The sequence below is a fragment of the Leptonychotes weddellii genome, chromosome 16 (genome assembly GCF_054177405.1).
Source record: "Leptonychotes weddellii isolate Sample4059 chromosome 16, ASM5417740v2, whole genome shotgun sequence".
Taxonomy (NCBI): Eukaryota; Metazoa; Chordata; class Mammalia; order Carnivora; family Phocidae; genus Leptonychotes; species Leptonychotes weddellii.
The window spans coordinates 37,094,331-37,116,341 of NC_138384.1; the positions used below are offsets into that span (position 1 = coordinate 37,094,331).

Genomic DNA, 22,011 nt, shown 5'->3' on the forward strand with positions numbered 1-22,011 from the left:
TTATGGCAGCGATGAGTGCTCGCGCAGTATCCGCATAGGGTCACCATTGCTATCAAGGTGACTTGTCAGGGTACATAGGAGGCCTTGGAGAATCAGGGAAGGCTTTCTGGAGAAAGTGACACCCGAGCTAAGATTTGCAAAATGAATGAGTTACCCAAGGGGACCGTAACAAAGGCAGTTCTAGGCAGTGGAAGCAGAATGTGCTTAGGTGCGAAGGTGACTGTGTTGTTTTGAGTCACGAGAAGTTGGCAGGAGCTGGGCACATAAGGCTATACCAGCTGAGGCGTGTGGACTTATCCTGAGGATGGTGGAGAATGATCGAGAAGGGTGACACGATGGCATGACCATTTTTGGAAAGGGTGCTCTTTGCCATGCAGAGAATGAATAGAGGAAGAGGGCGTGGGGCTGGGGTTCCCTGAGGAGGCCGGTGGAGTCAAGGTTGTGGTCTTGGGTTCAGGGTAGAACACTGAGTTGTGTGATGGTCAGGTAGTTAAAAGGGACTGGACTTGGGCCATGACTGGACGGGGCAGTTTGGGGGTTAGGAGTTGTCCATTAGGGCTCCAGAAGAGAGTGAGGGCGAGAGGTGGAAGGGAGAGAGGCTCTAATTTGGGACACTGGGGACATCTGGGTGGAGATGTCCTTGGGGCAGCTAGACGTGCTGGAATTCAAAGACACTGGCTGCAAGTGTAGGAATTTGGGAGTCGTGGACACACATAACTCTCTCCTCTCTGATACTCTGCCCTGTGGTTTCTCATTGCCTTGGCCTCCCCAGATTCTCAATGCAGGGAGAACAGTGGGCCCTCTTTGGGCAGCCTGGACAGTCTCTTCAGGTAGTAAGTTGGGGCAGTTGTAGGGCTCACCTCACGAATCTCCCTTCTCTCAGAGATCACTGACCTGCCTTGTCTGTTGTCCGGGGTCTGAGAATCAGTGTTTCATATCTTGTACCTGGTTTTTCATTGTTAAAGGTAGGATGGGAGATTCAGTCCTTGTTACTGTCATGTCTCATCATGAACATGTAGGTGAAGCCAGGGAAGTGAATGAAGTCTTCCAGAGAGAGCTGTGGGGGCAGGAGTGGGGGCTCAGGATAGCCCAAGGAACACCAATGTTTAGGGGGTGCATGGAGGCAAAGCAACCATACGGGGAGGCCGAGAATGAGTGAACGGAGGTAGGAGAGAAACTGAGAAAAGCACGTTGGGTTTAGGGTCCCAGTGAAAAGCGGTGTCCATGAGAAATCTTCAGTAGCAGTCAAGGGTCTGTTTGGAACCAGGTGGCCTCAGGTGGGGCAGGTGGCCCAGTGGGAACTGGGATCCTGCTGGGGGACCAGGGAAGGAGGAACAGAAGCCAGCATGGCCTACAGAAGGGCCACAGTGTCCCCTCTGACGTAACAGAGCATCCTGTCTGCTTCCTGGGGACGACCGCTAAGCACAGGGAAGGTTGATGCTGAGAGCCAACGAACAGGTGAGCTTCAGGTGGTGCACAGCCAGAGCCTCGGGGCTGCTGTCCCCAGGGAGACCCTTGGCCAGGAGTGAGGGTCTCCAGGCCCTTTTGCTCGGCCCCTCTCTGGAGCGTGGTGGTTAGTGGTGGGGCCCGGTCAGGGTCCGGTGGCAGGACAGGGACATTCCTGGAACGTGACTTGTGTGGAGCGGGGCAGGTGTTGGTCTCAGGGCCTCGGGGAACAAATGTCAAAGCAGGTTAGCTCTGGATGTGGTGAGAGTGTGACCAAAGGGGTCTCCTTGGGCTGGGGCGCAGAGGAAGAAAGAAGCTGGGCAGTTGGCCTTGCCCCAGTCCTGACAGTGCACCCTCCATGCTGCCCTTCCCGCTTCTTGCCAGTCATTTACTGAGGTCCAGTAAGAATCTCACCACTTGTTAACACAGAGACAATTAGCCTATAAAGTATACTGCAGTGGGAAAACGGTAAGGTACAGGACAGAAAACACAACTCCTTGTTTACTCATCTCTCCCGATTTTTCTCCTCCATCTCTTAAGGTGCTGGGGTCAGGTATCTGACCTACCCGCCTCCCCCAGTCACCAGTGACCCTTGTGTGGTAGGATCCAGGAGACACTTCTCAGTTGTCACTGTCCTGACCTCTCGGTGGCTTTCTGCACGCTGACCCTCCCTCCGTGACTCTCTTCACTGTTTCTTTAGGACCATCCATTTTTGGTTTGCCTAATTTTTATTTTCCCCTCAAATCCCTCTGGCTCAGGTCTTCCGCTACTTTCCGCTTCATGTGGGAGCCTCTGCGGCTCAGCTGTGGGTCCGCTTCTCTTTTCTAGTTATCTGCACTCCCCGGGGAGACGTAACCTGTTGTTTGTTGTTTGTTGAGATTTTATTTATTGCAAAGAGAAAGAGTGAGCAGGGGGAGGAGCAGAGGAAGAGGGACAGGCAGACTCCCCGCTGAGCGGGAGCCCCACGCGGGGCTCCATCTCACCACCCTGAGATCATGACCTCAGCCAAAATCAAGAGTCGGAGGCTCAACTGACCGAGCCACTCCGGCGCCCTAATCGGTTGTTGTTAAAAGCCATCACATTTCTGGGCTGATGCCCCCGTGGACTGCCCAGCCCTCCTGCAGATTCCAGCAGATTCCAGGCTGGTGTCCGGCTATTTGGGAGTCTAAGGGGCAGCTCCGGTTGGCTGTGGCCGACTCTGGGCTCCAGATCCCCCGCCCCCAAAGCCAAAGTCCTTCGGAAGTTGCGCGGGGCGGGGCAGAGATCCGCCACACCCCATTACTCTCCTGTGCCCCCCTCGCTGACTGTGGGGTTGGGGCTGTGTTCTTCCCTAGGACTGCGGGCTGCAGCTGAGCGGGGAGGACGGACGCCGTTGCTACCCCCTGGAGGGCCACCTGCTGTGCCGCCGCTGCCACCTGCGGCGCCTCCGGCCCGGCCCCCTTCCCTCACCTGCCGTGCACGTCACGGAGCTCTGAGCGCCGAAGGGGAGCCCCGCAGGGGCCGCGCGTGCGTGTGCGTGCGTGTGCGTGCGTGCGTGTGTGAGAGAGCGTGCCCGGGCGGGATGGGTGACCAGGTCAGTGTCGCAGCTCCGTGTCCCGGGGCCGCGGCTGCCCCGCTTCCCTCCCCCACCCCCCACATGCCACCGAGCTGTCGTCCAAGGGGCCGGCCCCGGGGCGGAGCTGCTTCTATTTATTCACCGTCTGTGCCTCCTCCCGCCGCTTCCTTCCTTCCCGGCCCTGCCTGGCCCCCCCCCGCCTCCCCGCCCCACGCCGGCCTTCCGTTCCCGGGCCGCTACGCCCCGCGGCCTCGGGCCGGCTCCCAGACCGCGTGCAGGGGCACGGGGTGCAGGGCCTCCTTCCCCCTTCCTCCCACTGGCCCCCCGTTTCCCGGTTCAGAAGGGGCCCCGTCTCAGACCTCTCCTGGGGGGGCGGGGGTGGTCTGGCAGGCGGGGGTTGGCGGAGGGCACGCGTGTTTGCGTGTCTCATAGAGCCTTTGGTGGGTGGGAAGGGTGTCCTGTGCGGGTGGGGTCACAGGAGGGAGTGAAGAATGACACCCTTAGGGAGCGGGGGCCTGCCAAGGAGCCCTGCCTTTGGCCACAGTGGGATTTGGTCACCGGGATTCTGATGGGTGTTTTCAGCCACCATCCCGCCCGGGTCTCCCCATCCCTGGCTCCTGGCTTGGGGACCACCCCTCCCTCCGGCCTCCTCCGCTCGCCATCCTTCAGCCTTGGGAAAAGAACCTTCTCACGCAAATTCCAGCCACAGGGCTCTCGGTCAAGAGAGACCACGAGGGGGCGCCCTGTCCGCGTGGCAGGGCGAACACCCGTTGCAGGAACGCTCTGTGTATCAGGCTCCACGACAAAAGCGTATGATTTGACTTAAATTAAGTTTGTCCTTTGAGAATATTTTCATTTTCTTTAAGAGAATATAGTTTTCTTCTAAAAACTTGGCCCACGGTTGTTATTTCTTAGACAAATTACACGGAACTCACAAATGTCCTATTGGGAGATCATATAGTTAGTTTTCAGGCAGTAAAAACGTTGTATTTTAACTATTTTTGTATAAATCCCTGTAAAATCTCAAAATATGTGTTTGCTTTTCAGACTTCGGAATAATGTGGGGTTTTGTGTCCGTGTCTGAAGAGCAGTGACCTAATGAAATGTGGTTTGGGGAAACGCAGATTAATTTTCTTTCCTGTTGTCCCACACCAGTGCACATCAGCATTGGGAAGCTGGGACGTCTCAGCGATGGCTTATGTTGGATTTGTACCCGTGGGTGGCCCCTGCGGCAAGAAACCCCTAATCATGATAACCCATCAGTGGGATATTTTGACTTAAGTCCATTTGCGCCTGAGTCACCAGTGAGCTGCTCCTGGCCACTGCTCTTGCCCTCCCCTGTTAGATGTGGTCTCTTTGCTTGTAGGATCACAGCCGGGGAGGCAAGGCTGTAGGAATCAGAACAGAGGATTGCCTCGGATTGCCTTTTGGGATTCATCGGAGAGGAAGTGGCAGCCATTGGGGGCCAGCTGGGCTGAGGCCTGGAGCTGGGGGGCTCCCCTGGTGGACTGAGGGGATCAAGTACACAGGTAGTTTTGTGTTCACCAAGTATCTATTTAAATGCAGAGGTTGTCCTGGGATGGGGGAAGTGTGTGTTTTCTTCCTTCCTTTCTTTTTTTTTTTTTTTTTTAAAGATTTTACTTACTTGACACAGAGAGAGAGACAGCAAGAGAGGGAACACAAGCAGGGAGAGTGGGAAAGGGAGAAGCAGGCTTCCTGCCGAGCAGAGAGCCCGATGCGGGGCTCGATCCCAGGGTCCTGAGATCATGACCTGAGCCAAAGGCAGTCACTTAACCAACTGAGCCACCCAGGCACCCCAATTGTGTGTTTTCTGAGAAGAGGACTTCGATAAGATCAGGTGGCTTCTCGGAGGTGGTAATCGCAACGGGGCAAGAGAGAGTACATTTCAGGAACGGGAGGCTGTTTCTGGCTTTCTCTTACTCCTGAGCTGGGTGGTTTTGCTTTCTAGCCAGTTACTGCAAAGCTTTCTTCTGGATGTCATCTCTTTTTGCTTCTCACGTCAAAGCTGCTTTGCCCTTGGTTTCTCCTTGCTGCAAACTCAACCCTTCTCTTTTCTCTGCCTTTGTGTGTGCTGTGGAGGTGGCCCCTGACCTCCCGGCCCTGGAGGTCACCACCCACACCTGCTCCAGCCTGGTTACTGCGCCTTCCTAATCCAGCCGGGGGGAGTCATCACGTTGTGGAGCCCACTCCGAGTTCCTGGGTGATGCTTTGTTGAAAGTCAGGGGCAAGGGAATGCGTGGCCCTGGGGGGCAGTGGCCTCGTCTTGGGCCACACTTGGCTCTTTTTCTCTGGGCTCCAGGGCTCTGTGTCGCGTCAGTCAGGACTGGTGACCGCCACTGCCCCTTACCGCAGAGCCTTCGCACACGCTGTTGGCTCTGCCTGGATCCGCTTTCCTTCCTGGTTAAATCGTTGAGCTCTCAGCCACAGGAATACATCAGGCTTCCAGGTATCACACGGCACCAAAAACCCGGAATCTGGGGACCCTGCTCTCCAAGCTCATTTTCCCAAAGCAGCATCTTCCAGTCCGTTTTCAGGAGTTATGCTGACCTGATGGTTGTTGAGGCTGAGGGAGTGGTGTGAGAGCCAGACTCTGAGCCAGGTAGATTGCCCATGACCCTCCAGCCCTGGGTGCCAAAGCCACCTGCCCTCAGGATATCTTCCTGGATGTTGGCACCTGGTGGCACTAACTGCCTTTGATCACTGCTGTCCTTTGGTGTGTCATACTGATGTCTGTCTCCTCACTCGACGGTGTGCGCTCCAGGCCGGGGTCTGTCTGGGCCGTTCACTCTTGTCTCCACGCTGCCCTGGCCTTTGGGGTCTCAGTTCAGCACCCCACTACCGCATTGGTTTGCAAGTCTGAGTGCAGCCTTAGTTGCTCGATGGAGGAGCCAGAGGTGGGATGTAAAGTCCCAAGAATAGGGGTTTACACAGACACATCGGGTGTGTGCAGGTGTGTCCCAGGCGGTACACTCCCAGGGGTGCCTCTGTGCTGGGGTGCCTGCCTAGATGCACAGACCTTTGAGTGCCGGGTCCCTGCTGTGAGTGTGTGTGTGTGAGAGAGAGAGAATCCCTGAGATACCGAGAAAGATTGTGTGTGAGCGAGTGCATGTTTGAGAGAGAGCATGAGAGATTGATCAGGAGAGATGGTGAGAGAGAGAGAGACATTGTATGACAGATTGAGAGAATGACGGGGAGCGAGATTGAGAAGGATATTGAGAGACAATGAGCAAGAGGGGGAGAGAGAAAGGGAGGGCGGTTGAATTAATTGAATGAGGCCAAGAGAACCTGGTGTCCTTTCCCCACCTGTTCCTACAAAGTGGGGTGCCCCCAGAGCCAGGTGATTTGGAGGGCTCTCAGCCTCAGAGACCCTGTGGAGGCCAGCCCACAAACAGAAAAGGCCCAAATCCTGTATTTGACTATAGGCTCCCGGGGGGGGGGTGTGTGTGTGTGTCTGCGATGGTGGGCTCGTGGAGGGTTCTGGGGGTGGGTCGTGGGCTTGGGGTGCCTTCATGGTCCTGAGGGAGCAGGGGATGGTGTTGACCCCTCCTGGTCAGTGTTTCCTGCTGCTCTCTGGCCAGGAAACAAAGATGAGAGCGTGCTGAGCTGCAGATGAACTTGAGTGCCTTCTGTGGGCTTGCTCTGGTGGGGCTAGAAGGGGTGGGCAGTTGGGGCAGTGTTCATGGGACCTGGGAGGGGCAGGGCATGGAAACCCACAGAAGCAGAAATCTGGAGAGCAACGTGGGCCAAGGAATCACTTGGGGTCAGTGGGCCAGTCTGTGGTGCTGATGGGGAGAAGCAGTGACGCATGAGGCTTTGCTCACCACCAGCTTCTCCCACCTCAACCCCCATCTCGCCTCTAGTTAGCAGATGCTCCCCGGGAGGGGTGAGGGCTGCGGCAGCTGTGGGGGTAGGAGGAGGCTCCGCCTGCAGGGTCTCCAGCAGGGCCGTGGGTTGGGATCTGAGGGCAGGTCCAGGAGTTTGCTGGTGACCTTTCAGCCAGGGCCGCTCTGGAGGACCTGGCCCTGCATGGTGTGTGGGTGTCGGGGCTCTGCGCACCCTGAGTGGGCGTGGGGGGGTCCCTGGCTGGGAGAGGGGTACACGCTCTGGCCGAGGTGCGGGGCTCGGAGACGGGAGGGGCCGGTGTGGCCCGGGTGGAGGTGGGGAAGCTGATCAAGAGCCATCCGGGGAGGGATTCTGTGTGACAGTGTCTCCTGGGGTAGCAGGCCCATCCGGAGGCAGTGGGCACTCACCAGGTGCCTGGTTCCTGGAGACAGAGCCCAGGGAGGGTGTGGGGTTCCGGGAAACCTGGAGAACCCGAGGGACACAGCTGGAGCCACAGGGTGCCTTCTCCCTTTCCATCTTTTTTCTCTGGCCCTGAGCACACTGCTGGGCTGCCCTCCCAGAGCCTGGGGGTGGGGGTGTCACAGTTGACCTTTTCCTGTCCTGCAGAGGACATGGGGCCCCCCCGGGCCTCCCTGGGCTGGCGGGACTGTGGCCCTGAAACATCTGTACTTGGCAAGGAAGTGGCCAGCAGTGGTGCTGGTGTGCCTGTGACATGCTCACCTGTCACTCCTGTTGTCCCACGCCAACGCCCCTCCTCTCCACACCTCTGCAGGTGCGCCCGCGTGCCACATACACCTGCGCTGTCCACGGGGTATGTAACTGCCTCACAGACCACCTCCCGGGCCTGAAGCTGCTAGCACGCATCTGCCCAGGCACTGTGTGACGCAGCCGGCTCACTTCCCTGGGACAGTGCCTGGGCCATCCGTGTCCCTGTCCTCGGTCAGCCTTGCGGACCCTGAGGGTGGGGCTCGAGTCCAGGAGGGGCATTTCACCAGGCCCAGTGTTTACTCAGCCTCCTTCAATCCCAGATTGTTTGGGAAACACGCTCTTCCCCCTGAGCCAGCCGCGCTGGGAGGATTGCCAAAAGCCTCTTCCGCTGGGCCCTCTGCCTGGGGTCGATTTCAGCCACCCTCCGCTGTCCTTGCAGCCAGATGGGGGCTTTGAGTCTCGGCCTTCCCAGCTCGGCTCAGCTCTCTCCTGCCATGCCCACCATGTGGTTGACTGTGACCCTGCGGAGGGGGCCTTCCTCCGATGTGGGGAACAGGTCTCATGGGGAGTGGAGGGAGGCCCACTGGCCGAGAGGAGTGCCCGCAGGGAGCAGAGAAGGCTCTGTCTGCGAGGAGACAGACTGACCAGGCCGGTACCACGTGGACTGGGAGGCAGAGAGGGGGCCCACCCTGTCATGTATGGGGGTCAGGAGCCACTCATGTGGGTGAGGAGCCCCACGGTCCTAGGGGAAGACCACAGGAGCCCTGGGTGGGAGTGGTGGGGTCTCCCTGCTAGGAGTCAGGGGGGAAAGTTTGCATTTAGCTGTGAGGTGGGCCCACCTTCCCTCCTCCTTCTCGCTCTTCTTATTTATTTATTTACTTTTAAAGATTTTATTTTAAAGTAATCTCTACACCCAACGTGCGGCTTGAACTCACGACCCCGAGAGATCAAGAGTTGTATGCTCTCCTGACTGAGCCAGCCAGGCGTCCCTCTCTCGTCTTTAAAAAAAAAAAAAAAAGTAATTAAAGACTGTTATATTTGGTCTGATTGGGGAAAAAAAGAATAACTCACTGGCTTTTGGACTGAGCACCTGGGTGGATATATTCCCCGTTCCCTGGAGGGGAAGATGTGGTAGAACAGGTTCCGTGTGGGAGTGTAAATGGAAAATTCTGCTTTGCCATATGGAGGCAAAGGACAGACACCACTGTGTCTGTCACGTGGAGCAGGCAATTGGATATTTAAGTTTGGAGCTCAGGGAGGAAGTCAGGGCTGGTGATCGAAAGGTGTTCGAAATCATCGCTGAGATCATGGGGAAGGAGGGTGAGACAGAAAAGGGAAGGGGCCCCACATCTAACTCTTGGCAAGGGGGATGGAGCAGCAGTGGCTGGTGAGGTGGGCTGGCAGGGTAGGGAGGGTGGATTAAGGTGGCATCGGAGAAGCCTTGCAGAAAAAGGGCAGGGTCTGCAGCAGGGGCTTTGGAAAGATGGAGATCACCGTGACCTGAATAAAGCTGTTGCAGGGCTGTGATGGGGCACAAGTAGGTCAGAGCCCACTGAGCTGAGGGGATGGAAGGAAGAGGAAGCATCAAGAGTAGCCAGCTCTTTCAGGTGTATTGGGAAGAGGTGCAGCAGGGGAAGGGGGCTTGGGGCAGGGAGAGTTCTTCTAGTATGCGGAGGCCCGTTTGAAGCTCCCTGCCCATGTCCGTAAGAGCATGTATCCCCCCCGCCATGGGCATCCCAGGGTTGTCTTGCCCACCAGACCCCACTCTCCGAAGCGACACGGTCTGGGGCTGCAGCAGTCACAGCTGGGTCCAGCCCCTCGTCCAGCATCTGGCTCCAAGGATGCTGGTGGATGCTGGTGAAGGGAATGGGCCGGTACATATAAAGCACTGGGCACACTAACAGATGCATAATAAATGCTCAGTAAAAGTGAGTTACTGTTGTCTGGCAGATGGGGAAGCAGCTGAAGATGGGGTGGTAGCAGTTCTAGAGGCCACGGTGCCGCCGGGGAAGCCTGGACCGGGGTGCTGGCTCCAGGTCCCGAAGGATGGAGGGGTTGGAAGTGCCCAGCAGCACCAGGCAGGCCAGCTTCCGGAGTCAGGGCGGCAGCCAGCCCCGGAAACGGATCGCATCACCACCCAGGAGCTCCCAGCTCCAGGGGAAACCAGGAGAGACCCCGGAGGAAGGGGCTACCTAGGGAGAGGAGTCATTTATTGAACCTCACCAGGATAGTGTGTCTTGCAGATTCATCATCCCCCAGCCACCATGACGCATACGGAAGGTGCCAACAGCTTTGTGCTGACTGGGGAGGCATCCGGTGGTGGCGCCATGGAGAACCTGAGCCAGAGACCGGTCACCGGGGGCCCTTTTGACCTCCTGTTGGGCCAGAGAGATGTGATCATCCCCGTGTGAGGAATGCACAGATTCTTTTTTCGACCAGCTCAATGTCCCTGAAGATGCGTGTCAGGACGGCAGATGCCACTGGAGATCTTCAAGCAAATGAACGAGAGTGACCGAATAGCTGCAGACAGAGCTAAAGGAGCCAGACTGGCAGAAAAGCTTGCAAGGGCCCGGGCTGCACCGAGAGACTGGATCCAGAGGCAGCTCGGTACCTGAGGGAACACGACCCATATAAACGACGACAGCCGGAACTGGACAGTGAGCCGAGGAGGGTGGAAAACCGAGTGCACCAAGTCCGGGTGCAGCCGGGCCAGCTGCAGACGACCAGCCTCTTCAGTGCAGCCTTTCACATCTGGCACAGAGGACAGACAGTTTGGTACGATCAGGACCCTCAGACCGGGTCGCCTGCCCAGTGTCCCTGGGGGCACCGAATGAGGTCAACGCCGCTTGGGGCCGGAAGGCATTGCTGCTGTACTCCCTGGACGGGCAGATGGGTCTGAAGTTTCAGAGGCAGCGACTTGCCCCCTGGGGAAAGCATTTCATTCTGGAGCCTCTGGCGGACAACATAAGTTGCTGCGATTGTCTTGTTCTGGAACTTCTGACCACGTGATGGTGGCTTTCTGGGGCGCTGTGCGGCAGATCGAAGAGGGAGGTGGAGAAAGGGAGAGACCCATTTTCGTCTTCCTCACAGGAGGCGAGATTGAAGACCCAGGAGGCCGTGTGGCTTCGGCGCCATGAAACCCCAGTCTAACCCCGATGGAACAGTGGCCTGAAGTTCTCCGGTTCACGCTGGCGGATTTTAAGTGGGGTCTGGCTTGGGCATAGTTCTGTAGCCAGACTTCCTTTTTCTCCTTCGATGCCCTCCCCAAAAGCTTTGTGTTCTGTTTGCAAAAATAAATGTTTTGAATCCCATTCAGATAATATCAAACAGCATATGTTTACGATACTAGAAAAGAAAAAAAAGTCCACAAAGCCACTCTATTTTAAAATATTGGAGGGTCGGTTCTGGAAGCACAACCTGCCGTGTACAGCCGTGTAGTAATGCCCAGGCTGCTCTGCTGGAGGCATGAAACGGTGTTCGTTACTATTTGAGACATTATGGGGAGGGTTAATTATTTGTAATGAAAGGTTTGCAGCAGCCTGAGAAAAAAGCAAGTTACTGTTCTCGCTCAGGTGAACAAACATAGGATAAAGCGTGTCTGGAGTTTGTACGTGGGTCCGTCTGTGGGGACAGTGTCTGTGTCCCTTCAGCGATGCTGTGTGTGACTTTGCACGCGTGGGCCCGCCTTGTGTCCTAAAACCTGCCCCTGCACAGCTGGGACCACCTGCTGGGAAGAGGCCACACGACCTGGAGACCCGGAGACAGGGCATGATGCGTGAAGACCTCCAGGCCCCTGCTTTGGCGGTTCCAGGCAGACATTTGTCTGGCTCTGAGGTCACAGCAGTGTCCCTGACTCGGGTCAGCTCGCTCCTCAGAGGGGACCACCGAGCCAGCTGCAGACCTTCTGCAGACCCCACTGCTAGGACCATGTCCATGTGGATGTCCCTGTGGCAGGTGGGTCTCCAGGGCCAGGGCCCTCTGAGCAGCCCTCCGTGCAAGTCCTCCCTTGGGTCTCATGGCCGTTCTGCAGCTCTCCCCTTCCTCCTGTGCTACAGGCGCTCCTCTCACCCCTCGGTGCTGTGTTGAGCCCCCTTTGGTCCTGATCGTCTCCTTTCTCCATCCTACTCAGGGCTGGGGCAAGACCCTGCCATATGTCTTCATCAAGAGGAAATGTGGTCCCACGTTCTCAAACAAACTCGCTGGTCTGCATTTGTCCACGTCTCCTTGCCACTGTCACTGGGAGAGTGGCTCATAAGCATGTTCGAGATCCCCCCATGTTCAAGCACGTTTGACAGTCTCCCTAGTTCCGTGCTGCTCTCCAGGTTCAACTGGAGTCATGGTTTTCCTTTTCTTTTTTCATTTTATATTGAGACATATATCATGTATGCTGAGGCTAGAAAACATGTAAGTACAATTTAAAAGAACGTGCCAGGGGATCTACTTCCTAGCTTGAGAAATAGAATATATATTAGCTGAATCCCACATGGGCCCTGCTCCGGGCACATCCTCCTGTAGTTACCCCCTCAGGCATAACGAGCCTGCTGAGTGATGTGTTAATTACCCCTGTGCTTTTCTGTATTGTTTTGCCACCAGGTAGCCTTAAACAATTTATTGTTTAGTACTGAACGCTTTGGGACTGTCTTATATTACTCGGATCACCCTATGGGCTTTCTTCTGTGTTTACTTCTGCCCAGTCTTACATTTGAAAGATTCATGCATGTGTTTGTGTGTGGCTGGAGTCATTCATTCTGATTGCTGGGTAATCTCCCATTGATGAGCACAGCACAAGTGATGTAACCATCATACTGTACATGGCTATTTGGGTCGTTTCAAGTTGATAGCTTCCGTAGAGAGCATATCTGTGTGCATTATTATAACTCTTATCTTGGTTCATCTATTTAAGAATTTCTCTAGGTTATATGCCAGTGAGTCATATGGTATGTGTAATATTTCCTGTTCCTAGATACTGTGAAATCATTTTCCAAAGTGGTTGTAACAATTTACATATAACCCAAATTCAAGACCGTAGCACTTTTACTCACCTTCTTCCTTTTTGCCTCTACTGTGTTACATCTATATTATATATGAATTCATCTATGTCACATTTTTTTTTTTTAAAGATTTTATTTATTTATTCATGAGAGACAGAGAGAGAGAAGCAGAGGGAGAAGCAGGCTCCCAAGGAGCAGGGAGCCCGATGCGGGACTCGATCCCAGGACCCTGGGATCATGACCTGAGCCGAAGGCAGACGCTTAACCGTCTGAGCCACCCAGGCGCCCCCATCTATGTCACATTTTTAAGGATAAAATAAATCATGAGTTTATACTAATACTTCCTTTTTTATTAAAGATTTTATTTATTTGTCAGAGAGAGAGCAAGAGAGAGAGCACAAACAAGGGGAGCAGCAAGCAGAGGGAGAAGCAGGCTCCCCACTGAGCAGGGAGCCTGATGGGGGACACGATCCCAGGGCCCTGGGATCATGACCCGAGCCGAAGGCAGACGCTTAACCGACTGAGCCACCCAGGCACCCCTATACTGATACTTCCAACTCAAATTCAGGGTTCCAGCATTTTGACCTTTTTTCTCTCTCCTATGTTGCACATCGAGTGTTCTGTAACATCTGTGTTTTCTTCTAGGAGTTTTATGGTTTCGGGTCTTACATTTAAGTCTTTAATCCATTTCGAGTTAATTTTTGTGAGTGATATAAGATAGGCCCCCAATTGCATTCCTTTGCGTGTAAATATCCAGTTTCCCCGAGACTAGTTATTGAAGAGACTATCTTTTCCCTATTGAGTGTTCACGGCTCCTTTGTCAAGTATTAGTGGACTGTACATGCATGGGTTTATTTCTGGGCCTTGGGTTCTGTTCCATTGATCTGTGTGTCTGTGTCTACACCAGTGCCATACTGTTTTGATCACTACAGCTTTGTAGTATAGTTTGAAATCAGGACGTGTGATGCCTCCAGCTTTCTTTCTCAGGATTGCTTTGGCTGCTCAGGTCTCTTGTGCTTCCATATGAACTTTAGGTTTGCTTTTTTTTCTATTTTTGTGAAACATGCCATTGGAATTTTGATAGTGATTAGGATCTAATTACTTATTAATTACATTGAATTTGAAGATGTTTATTGCATTCTGTTTTTGGTGAAAAAAGTAACAAATTTATTTAGCGCAACTTTTGGAACTACACAAAGTATAACAGGGTAAGAAGCATTTTTCTTTCTTTTCTTTTTCTTTTTTTTTAAAGATTTATTTTTGTGAGAGAGAGCGTGCGAGAGAGAGCATTTGAGAGAGAGCATGAGCTGGAGGAGAGGCAGATAGAGAGGGAGAGGCAGACTCCCTGCTGAGCAGGGAGCCCGATGCGGGGCTCAATCCCAGGACTCTGGGATCATGACCCAAGTCGAAGGCAGACACTTAACCAACTGAGCCACCCAGCTGCTCTAAGAAACATTTTTCTAGTCCATTTCTGAGGACTAAGTCATGAACTGCTCCACTGCAATTAAATATTTTTTGCAACAATTGGGTGCCAAGTTTAACATTCATTTATTTTCTCCTTTCAGTACAGGCAGTAAAGCACCATTTTCTTTCAGTTTCTTAACAATATGCAGATGTTCAACAAGTTCCTCTTTCACAGCTGAGGGTGTGTTGGCCAATTTGAGTGAGCTTTTAATTGTCGAAATTCTTCATCCTCCAATATATCAAATATCTCATATTCAACACCAGTACTATTTATTTTATTTTTTTTTTTTAAAGATTTTATTTATTTTGACAGAGAGAGACACAGCGAGAGAGGGAACACAGCAGTGGGAGTGGGAAAGGGAGAAGCAGGCCTCCCGCGGAGCAGGGAGCCCGATGCGGGGCTCGACCCCAGGACCTGGAATCATGACCTGAGCCGAAGGCAGACGCTTAACGACTGAGCCACCCAGGCGCCCCAACACCAGTACTATTTAGTATTTCCAGAATTTATTGGCTGCATCCACATTTTGCTTCCTGTTGCTTTTCATAAAGAGCATTACAGAAGCTCTATTTTCTCTAATTTGGGAGCTTTGGGGCAAATTGTATCTAGTTCTTCAGATGTTTCTAGCTTCTTAATTCAATCAAGTCCCCTATGAGCTCTCCAGAAACAGAGCTGGGGATAGGTGGGCCAATTGGAATACGTTTTGAGGCCCTGATGAACTTCTTCATCTGAGAGGATATCAAAACTGCTAAACCAAAAATTGTGTTTGTTAAGAATTTCTGCCATCTGCTTGCTGAAACTGCAGCATGGTTCCTAAAGAGTTCCTTTCATAAAAAACATGCAAGGGGCAACAGGGGTGAATTTCTTCAAGTATAGGTTGAAATCTTTAGGATGCTCTTTACCAGTGGGTGGAAAGGAACCTCCTAGGGGGACCTGGGTGGCTCAGTCAGTTATGCATCTGCCTTCAGCTCGGGTCATGATCCCACATTGGGCTCCTTGCTCAGCGGGGAGTCTGATTCTCCCTTGGCCTGCCGCTCTCCCTGCTTGTGCTCTCGCACGCTCTGTCTCTGTCAGATAAATAAAATCTGTAAAAAAAATTTAAAAAAAAAAGGGAACCACCTAGATGCATGTCCCTGAACTTTTTTGGTCAACTCTGGGGTATGTGCATCATCTAATTGGTCAATTTTCAGAGAATTCTTGAAAAACAGAAAGTTGGGAACTAATTTCATTTTTTAAAGATATATCAGGAACAGGGCACCTGGGTGGCTCAGTTGGTTAGGCAACTGCCTTCGGCTCAGGTCATGATCCTGGAGTCCCGGGATCGAGTCCTGCATCGGGCTCCCTGCTCAGCGGGGAGTCTGCTTCTCCCTCTGACCCTCCTCTCTCTCATGCTCTCTGTCTCTCATTCTCTCTCTCGCAAATAAATAAAAAAAATCTTAAAAAAAAAAAGGTATATCAGGAACAGCTTTAGCTTCCAGCTTTATAGACGACACTTGGGGATGTTCTTTGGCTAACTCTGCCATTAAGATGTTCATCTGGGTATACCATGGAGCTCATGGTGCCTGAAAATAAAACACAGGAGGGACTTGGCTCTGAGGTGCAGCAGTTCCTCAAACTGCCAGGCTGAGCCAGCCTCCACCATGACCTCTGTTGCCTCATCAGCCCTGAGACCATGCTGCGGCCACCAGACCAGAATTGAACGTATATAGAAGGCTTTGGGTAGAATGGACATTTTAACGATATTCTTCTGAACCATGAACACAGGGTATCTTTCCATTTATTTGTGTTTTCTTCAGTTTCGTTTAGTTTTCAGTGTCTAGTCTTTCATTACTTTGGTTAAATTTATTCATAGGTATGTTATTCCTTTTGATACAATTATATATGGATTTCTTAATTTCTCTTTCTGAAAGTTTATTAGTGTATAGAAACAACAGATTTGGTACATTTCTTTTGTATCCTGCAACTTTACTGAATTTGTTGATCAGTTTTGTGTTTTGGAGGAGTGTATAGGGTTTTCTGTGTATAATATGTCATCTGCCAATAGTGACAGTTTTACTTCTTTCTTATTTGGATGCCTATGATTTCTTTTTCTTGCCTGATTGCTCTGGCTGGGACTTTAAATACTGTGTTGAATAAAAGTGACAAGAGTGGGCATCCTTGTCTTGTTCCTGATCTCAGAAGAAAAGCTTTTAGCTTTTCACCATTGAGTGTGATGTTAGGGGTTTGTTTCTTTCATTTCTGATTTTGAGTCTTTCTCCTTTTTTCTTTTTTACTCTAGCTAAAGTTATAAAATATACCTTTATTTTTATATTGGGGGAGAGGGAGTAGAAAAGAAAACAGCCCCTATACTGGGCTCTACTCAGTGGCAACTTTTTGTTCCGTAGGGTTAAGAAAGGCTTTGAGGAAATAAAAGTTGTTTGGAAAAATCCAGGTGTAGGTGCTTTGGATGTTGTTATGGGGAGAAGAGATGAAGTGAAGTGTGAAGGCCCCTTACACCCTCCATCTTGTTTCAGATTATGTTATGGAACCCTGGAGTGGAGAAAGCGCCACTTTCATTCCTGCTTCTTAGGATGGTTGATGGCCACCTAGTGATAAAGAATGATAAACAGGAAGAGCCACACTCCCGGCATGTTGACAAAGATGGCCAGCTGCCTTTCTGTGATCATCCTGATCAGCTGGGCTTGGCTTCAACCTGGTCTGTGCCCTAGTTCAACATAGACCTGGTCCTGCTCTAACTAAAGGTTTGTCGGTTTTGTTTATTGTTTCAAAAATCCAGCTCTTAATTTCATTGATGTTTGTGGTTTCTATTTCATTTCTTTCTGCTCTGATCTTTATTTCCTTCCTTTTCCTGCTAACTTTGGATTTACTTCTTTTTCTAGTTCCTTTAGGTGTTAAGTTAGATTGTTTGAGATCTTTTTTTTAAGATTTTATTTATTTAGGGTGCCTGGATGGCTCAGTTGGTTAAGTATCTGCCTTTGGCTCAGGTCATGATCCCAGGGTCCTGGGATTGAGTCCCATGCTGGGCTCCCTGTCCTGCAGGGAGTCTGCTTCTCCCTCTGCCCCTCCTTCCAGTCATGCTCTCAATCTCTAGAGAGAGAGAGCAAGCGAGAGAGAGCACGAGCAGTAGTGGAGGGGCAGAGAGAGGGGGAGAAGCAGACTCCCTGCTTAGCAGGGACCCCCTCCCCCCGCAACTCGGGGCTCGATCCCAGAACCCCGGGATCATGACCTGAGCCAAAGGCAGATGCTTAACTGACTGAGTTATCCAGGAGCCCCAAGATCTTTCTTTTTCCTTAATGTAGGTATTTATTGCTATAAACTTCACACTTAGAACTGCTTTTGCTGCATCCCACAAGTTTTGGTGTGTTGGGTTTCTGTTTTCATTTGTTTCAAGATATTTTTTTACTTCCGTTTTGATTTCGTCCTTGGCCCTTTGGTTGTTCAGAGGTGGTTGTGTAATTTACACGAATTTCCAACTTTCCTCCTGTTACCAATTTCTAGTTTCATTCAGTTGTGGTTAGAAAAAATACTTGGTATGATTTCAATTTTCTTAAATTCGCTAAGATTTGTTGTGTGACCCAATATATGGTCTATCCTGGAGAATGTTCTGTGTGTGCTTGGGAAGAATGTGTATTCTTCTGGTTGGATGGAATGTCCTGTATTTCCTGGTAGGTCCATTTGGTCTAAAGTATGGTTCAAGTTCAGTGTTTCTTTATTGATTTTCTGCCTAGATGATCTACCCATTGTTGAAAGTAATGGGTATTGAAGTTCCCTGCTATTATGGTATTGTTGCTTATTTCTCTCTTCAGAGCTGTTAGTATCTGCTTAATATATTTAGATGCTCTGATGTTGGGTGCATATATATTTACAGTTGTTAAATCTTCCTGATGAAATTGATGTGTTTTATCATTATATAATGACCTTCTTTGTCTCTTGTGACAGTTTTTTTTTAAAGATTTTATTTATCAGAGACAGAGAGAGAGAAAGAACACAAGCAGGGGGAGTGGCAGGCAGAGGGAGAAGCAGGCTCTCTGCTGAGCAAGGAGCCCGATGTGGGACTTGATCCCAGGACCCTGGGATCATGACCTGAGCTGAAGTCAGACGCTTAACTGACTGAGCCACCAGGTGCCCCTCTTGTGACAGTTCTTAACTTAAGGTCTTTTACCTGTATTAAGTATAGCTACCTCTAATTTCTTTTGGTTTCTACTTGCTTGGAATATCTTCTTCCATTCCATCACTTTGAGCCTATGTGTATCCTTAAAGCTGATCTGAATCTCTTGTAGGCAGTATCTAGTTGTATCTTTTTTTAAAAAAATATTTATTTGTCAGAGAGAGAGTGAACACAAGCAGGGGGACGGGCAGAGGAAGAGGAAGAAGGAGACTCCTCACAGAGCAGAGAGCTCAGATCCCAAGACTCCTAGATCATGACCCCAGCCAAAGGCAGATGATTAACCGACTAAGCGACCCAGACGCTCCTCTAGTTGTATCTTTCTTTTCTTTTTTTTTAAAAAAACAATATGGCTTCTTTTTCCTTTACATCTTAAGATTTTTTTTTTTTAAGATTTTATTTATCTATTTGACAGAGAGAGACACAGCGAGAGCGGGAACACAAGCAGGGGGAGTGGGAGAGGGAGAAGCAGGCTTCCCGCCGAGCAGGAAGCCCGATGTGGGGGTCTCAATCCCAGGACCCTGGGATCATGATCTGAGCTAAAGGCAGACGCTTAACGACTGAGCCACCCAGGCGCCCCCTCTAGTTGTATCTTTTTAAAAAAAAACCATTCAGCCACTCTATGCCTTTTGATTGGAGAATTTAATTTACTTACATTTGTAGTAATTATGAGTAAGGACTTACTAATGTCATCTTATTGGTTTTTTTTTTTTAAGCTTTATTTTATTTTAGAGAGAGAGAGAGCACACGTGTGTGCAGTGGGGAGGCAGAGGGAGAGAATCTCAGGCAGACTCCCGGCTGAGTGTGGAGCCTGTCGCAGGGCTCAATCTCAGGACCCATGAGACCATGACCTGTGCTGAAACCAAGAGTCAGACGCTTAACCAACTGAGTCACCCAGGTGCCCCTCATTAGTTGTTTTTGTCTGTTGTGTAGTTCTTTGTTCCTTTCCTTTCTTCCTCTTTTGCTGTCTTCCTGTGTGAATTGATGATTTTCCACAGTGGTATGATTCGTTCCTTTTCTCTTTTTCATTTGTGTAACTACTGTAGGTTTTTGCTTTGTGGTTCCCATGAGGCTTACATAAAACTTCTTAATGCCATAAGAGTCTATTTTAAACTGATAACAACTTAGTTTGATCATACATGAAAATCTATTCTTTTATTCCCCTCCATTTTTTTAAATTGAAGAATAATTGACATACAATATTGTATTAGTTACAGGTGTACAATATAGTGATTTGATAGTGATTTACGTTACAAAATGGCCACCACAATAAGTCTAGTTACTCTATCACCGTACAAAGTTGTTATTATATTATTGACTATATTCCCTATGCTGTACATTATATCTCCATGTTTTATTTATTTTATAACTGGAAGATTGTACCTCTTTTTTTTTTTTTAAGATTTTATTTATTTATTTGACAGAGACACAGCGAGAGAGGGAACACAAGCAGTGGGGGGTGGGAGAGGGAGAAGCAGGCTTCCTGCAGAGCAGGGAGCCCGATGCAGGGCTCGATCCCAGGACCCCGAGATCATGACCTGAGCCGAAGGCAGACGCTTAAGGACTGAGCCACCCAGGCGCCCTGGAAGACCTCTTAACCCCCTTCACCTATTTCATCCATCCTCCCAACCCCCTTCCCTCTGGTAACCATCAGTTTCTTCTCTGCATCCGTAAGTCTGGTTCTGTTTTTTAGATTCCATATATAAGTTAAATCATACAGTGTCTTTCTGTTTCTGACTTATTTTACTTAACATAATACCCTCTAGGTCTATCTGTGTTATCACAAATGGCAAGATTTCATTTTTTTTATGGATGAGTAATATTATATTGTATATTCTATGTATACACACACACATACAAACACACCACATTTTTTTTTTTTTTTAAGATTTTTTATTTATTTTTTGACAGAGAGAGAGACAGCGAGAGAGGGAACACAAGCAGGGGGAGTGGGAGAGGGAGAAGCAGGCTTCCTGTGGAGCAGGGAGCCCGATGCAGGGCTCGATCCCAGGACCCTGGGATCATGACCTGAGGCGAAGGCAGACGCTTAACGACTGAGCCACCCAGGCACCCCCACACCACATCTTCTTTATCCATTCGTCTGTTGATGGACATTTAAATTGGTACTGTAACTTGGCTATTATAAATAATGCTGCAATAAACATAGAGGTGCATATGTTTTTTTCGGATTAGTGTTTTTTGTTTTCTTTGGATAAATACCTACAAGAGAAATTGTTGGATTGTGTGGTAGTTCTGTTTTTAATTTCTGAGGAACCCAATCTGTTTTCCATAGTGGCTGCATCAATTTACATCCCACCAACAGTGCACGAGGGCTCCCTTTTCTCCACATCCTCGCCAACAGTTGCTATTTCTTGTCTTTGTGATACTGGCTGTTCTGATAGGTATGAGGTGATCTCTCACTGTGGTTTTGATTTGCATTTTCCTGATGCTTAGTGATGTTGAACATCTCTTCTTGTGCCTATTGGCCATCTTTATGTCTTCTTTGGAAATATGTGTGTTCAGGTCCTCTGACCATTTTTAGATATGGACTTTTTTTTTTTTTTAAAGATTTTATTTATTCATTTGAGACACAGAGATAGAGAGAGAGCATGAGCACTGGGAGAGGCAGAGGGAGAGGAAGAAGCAGACTCCCTGCTGAGTCAGGAGCCCGATGTGGGGCTCGATCCCAGGACCCTGGGATCATGACCTGAGCCAAAGGCAGATGCTTAACCATCTGAGCCACCCAGGCGCCCCTTAGGTATGGACTTTTTGATATTGAGTTGTATGAGTTCCTTTTTTCTTTTCTTTGTCAAGTTTTTATTTAAATTCCAGTTAGTTAACAGACCATGTAATATTACTTTCAGGTGTAAATTTAATGATTCATCACTTACAATACTCAGTGCTTATCACAAGTGTCCTCCTTAATACCCATCACCCATTTAGCCCATCCCCCCACTCCCCTCCCCTCCAGCGACCCTGTTTGTTCTCTATAATTAAGAGTCTGTTTTCTCGTTTGCCTCTCTCTTTTATTTTTTCTCCCTATGGTCATATGTTTTGTTTCTTAAATTCCACATAGGAGTAAAGTAATATGGTATTTGTCTTTGACTGACTTATTTTGCTCAGCATAATACTCTCTAGCTCCATCCATGTCATTGCAAATGGCAAGATTTCATTCTTTTTGATGACTGAGTAATATTCCATTGTATACACCACATCTTCTTTATCCATTCATCAGTTGATGGACATTTGGGCTCTTTCCATATTTGGCTATTGTGGACATTGCTGCTTTAAACATTGGGATGCATGTATCACTTTGAATCAGTATTTCTATATCCTTTGTGTAAATACCTAATAGTGCAATTGCTGGATTGTAGGGTATTTCTACTTTTAACTTTTTAAGGAACCTTCATACTGTTTTTCCAGAGTGGCTGCACCAGTTTGTATTCCTACCAACAGTGTAAGAGGGCTCCCCTTTCACGGCATCCTCGCCAACATCTGTTTTGCCTGTGTTGTTAATATTAGCCATTCTGACAGGTGTGAGGTGATATCTCATTGTGGTTTTGATTTGTATTTCCCTGATGATCAATGATGTTGAGCATCTTTTCATGTCTGTTAGCCGTCTATACGTCTTCTTTAGAAAAATGTCTATTCATGTCTTTTGCCCATTTTTTAACTGGATTATTCATTTTTTGGATGTTGAGTTTTATAAGTTTTTTTTCTTAAAGATTTTATTTATTTATTTGACAGAGAGAGAAACAGCAAGAGAGGGAACACAAGCAGGGGGAGCGGGAGAGGGAGAAACAGGCTCCCCACTGAGCAG

At 49.7% G+C, this 22,011-nt stretch overlaps 1 protein-coding gene and 2 pseudogenes across 11 annotated transcripts in view; 1 reads left to right on the forward strand and 2 right to left on the reverse strand.

Moving 5' to 3' along the window:
• The window catches only part of WTIP (WT1 interacting protein), a 28,270-nt gene extending 17,386 nt beyond the window's left edge, over positions 1-10,884 (forward strand). For 4 of the 11 annotated variants that reach the window (XM_081806704.1, XM_081806706.1, XM_081806703.1 and 1 more), the window contains one exon: positions 2,781-3,894. In XM_081806704.1, coding sequence (XP_081662830.1) covers positions 2,781-2,921 — 141 coding nt within the window. In that variant the 3' untranslated portion in view covers positions 2,922-3,894. Of the gene's footprint in view, positions 1-2,780; positions 3,895-9,816 lie in introns of those variants that run through there. The other 7 variants (XR_014140890.1, XR_014140891.1, XM_081806701.1 and 4 more) reach the window with 4 other exon arrangements.
• Positions 10,885-14,108: 3,224 nt separating this feature from the next.
• On the reverse strand, positions 14,109-15,668 carry LOC145717710 (glutaredoxin-3 pseudogene; annotated as a pseudogene).
• A 776-nt stretch (positions 15,669-16,444) lies between these two features.
• LOC102739166 (dolichyl-diphosphooligosaccharide--protein glycosyltransferase subunit 4-like) lies at positions 16,445-16,692 on the reverse strand (annotated as a pseudogene).
• Between the last annotated feature and the right edge of the window lie 5,319 nt (positions 16,693-22,011).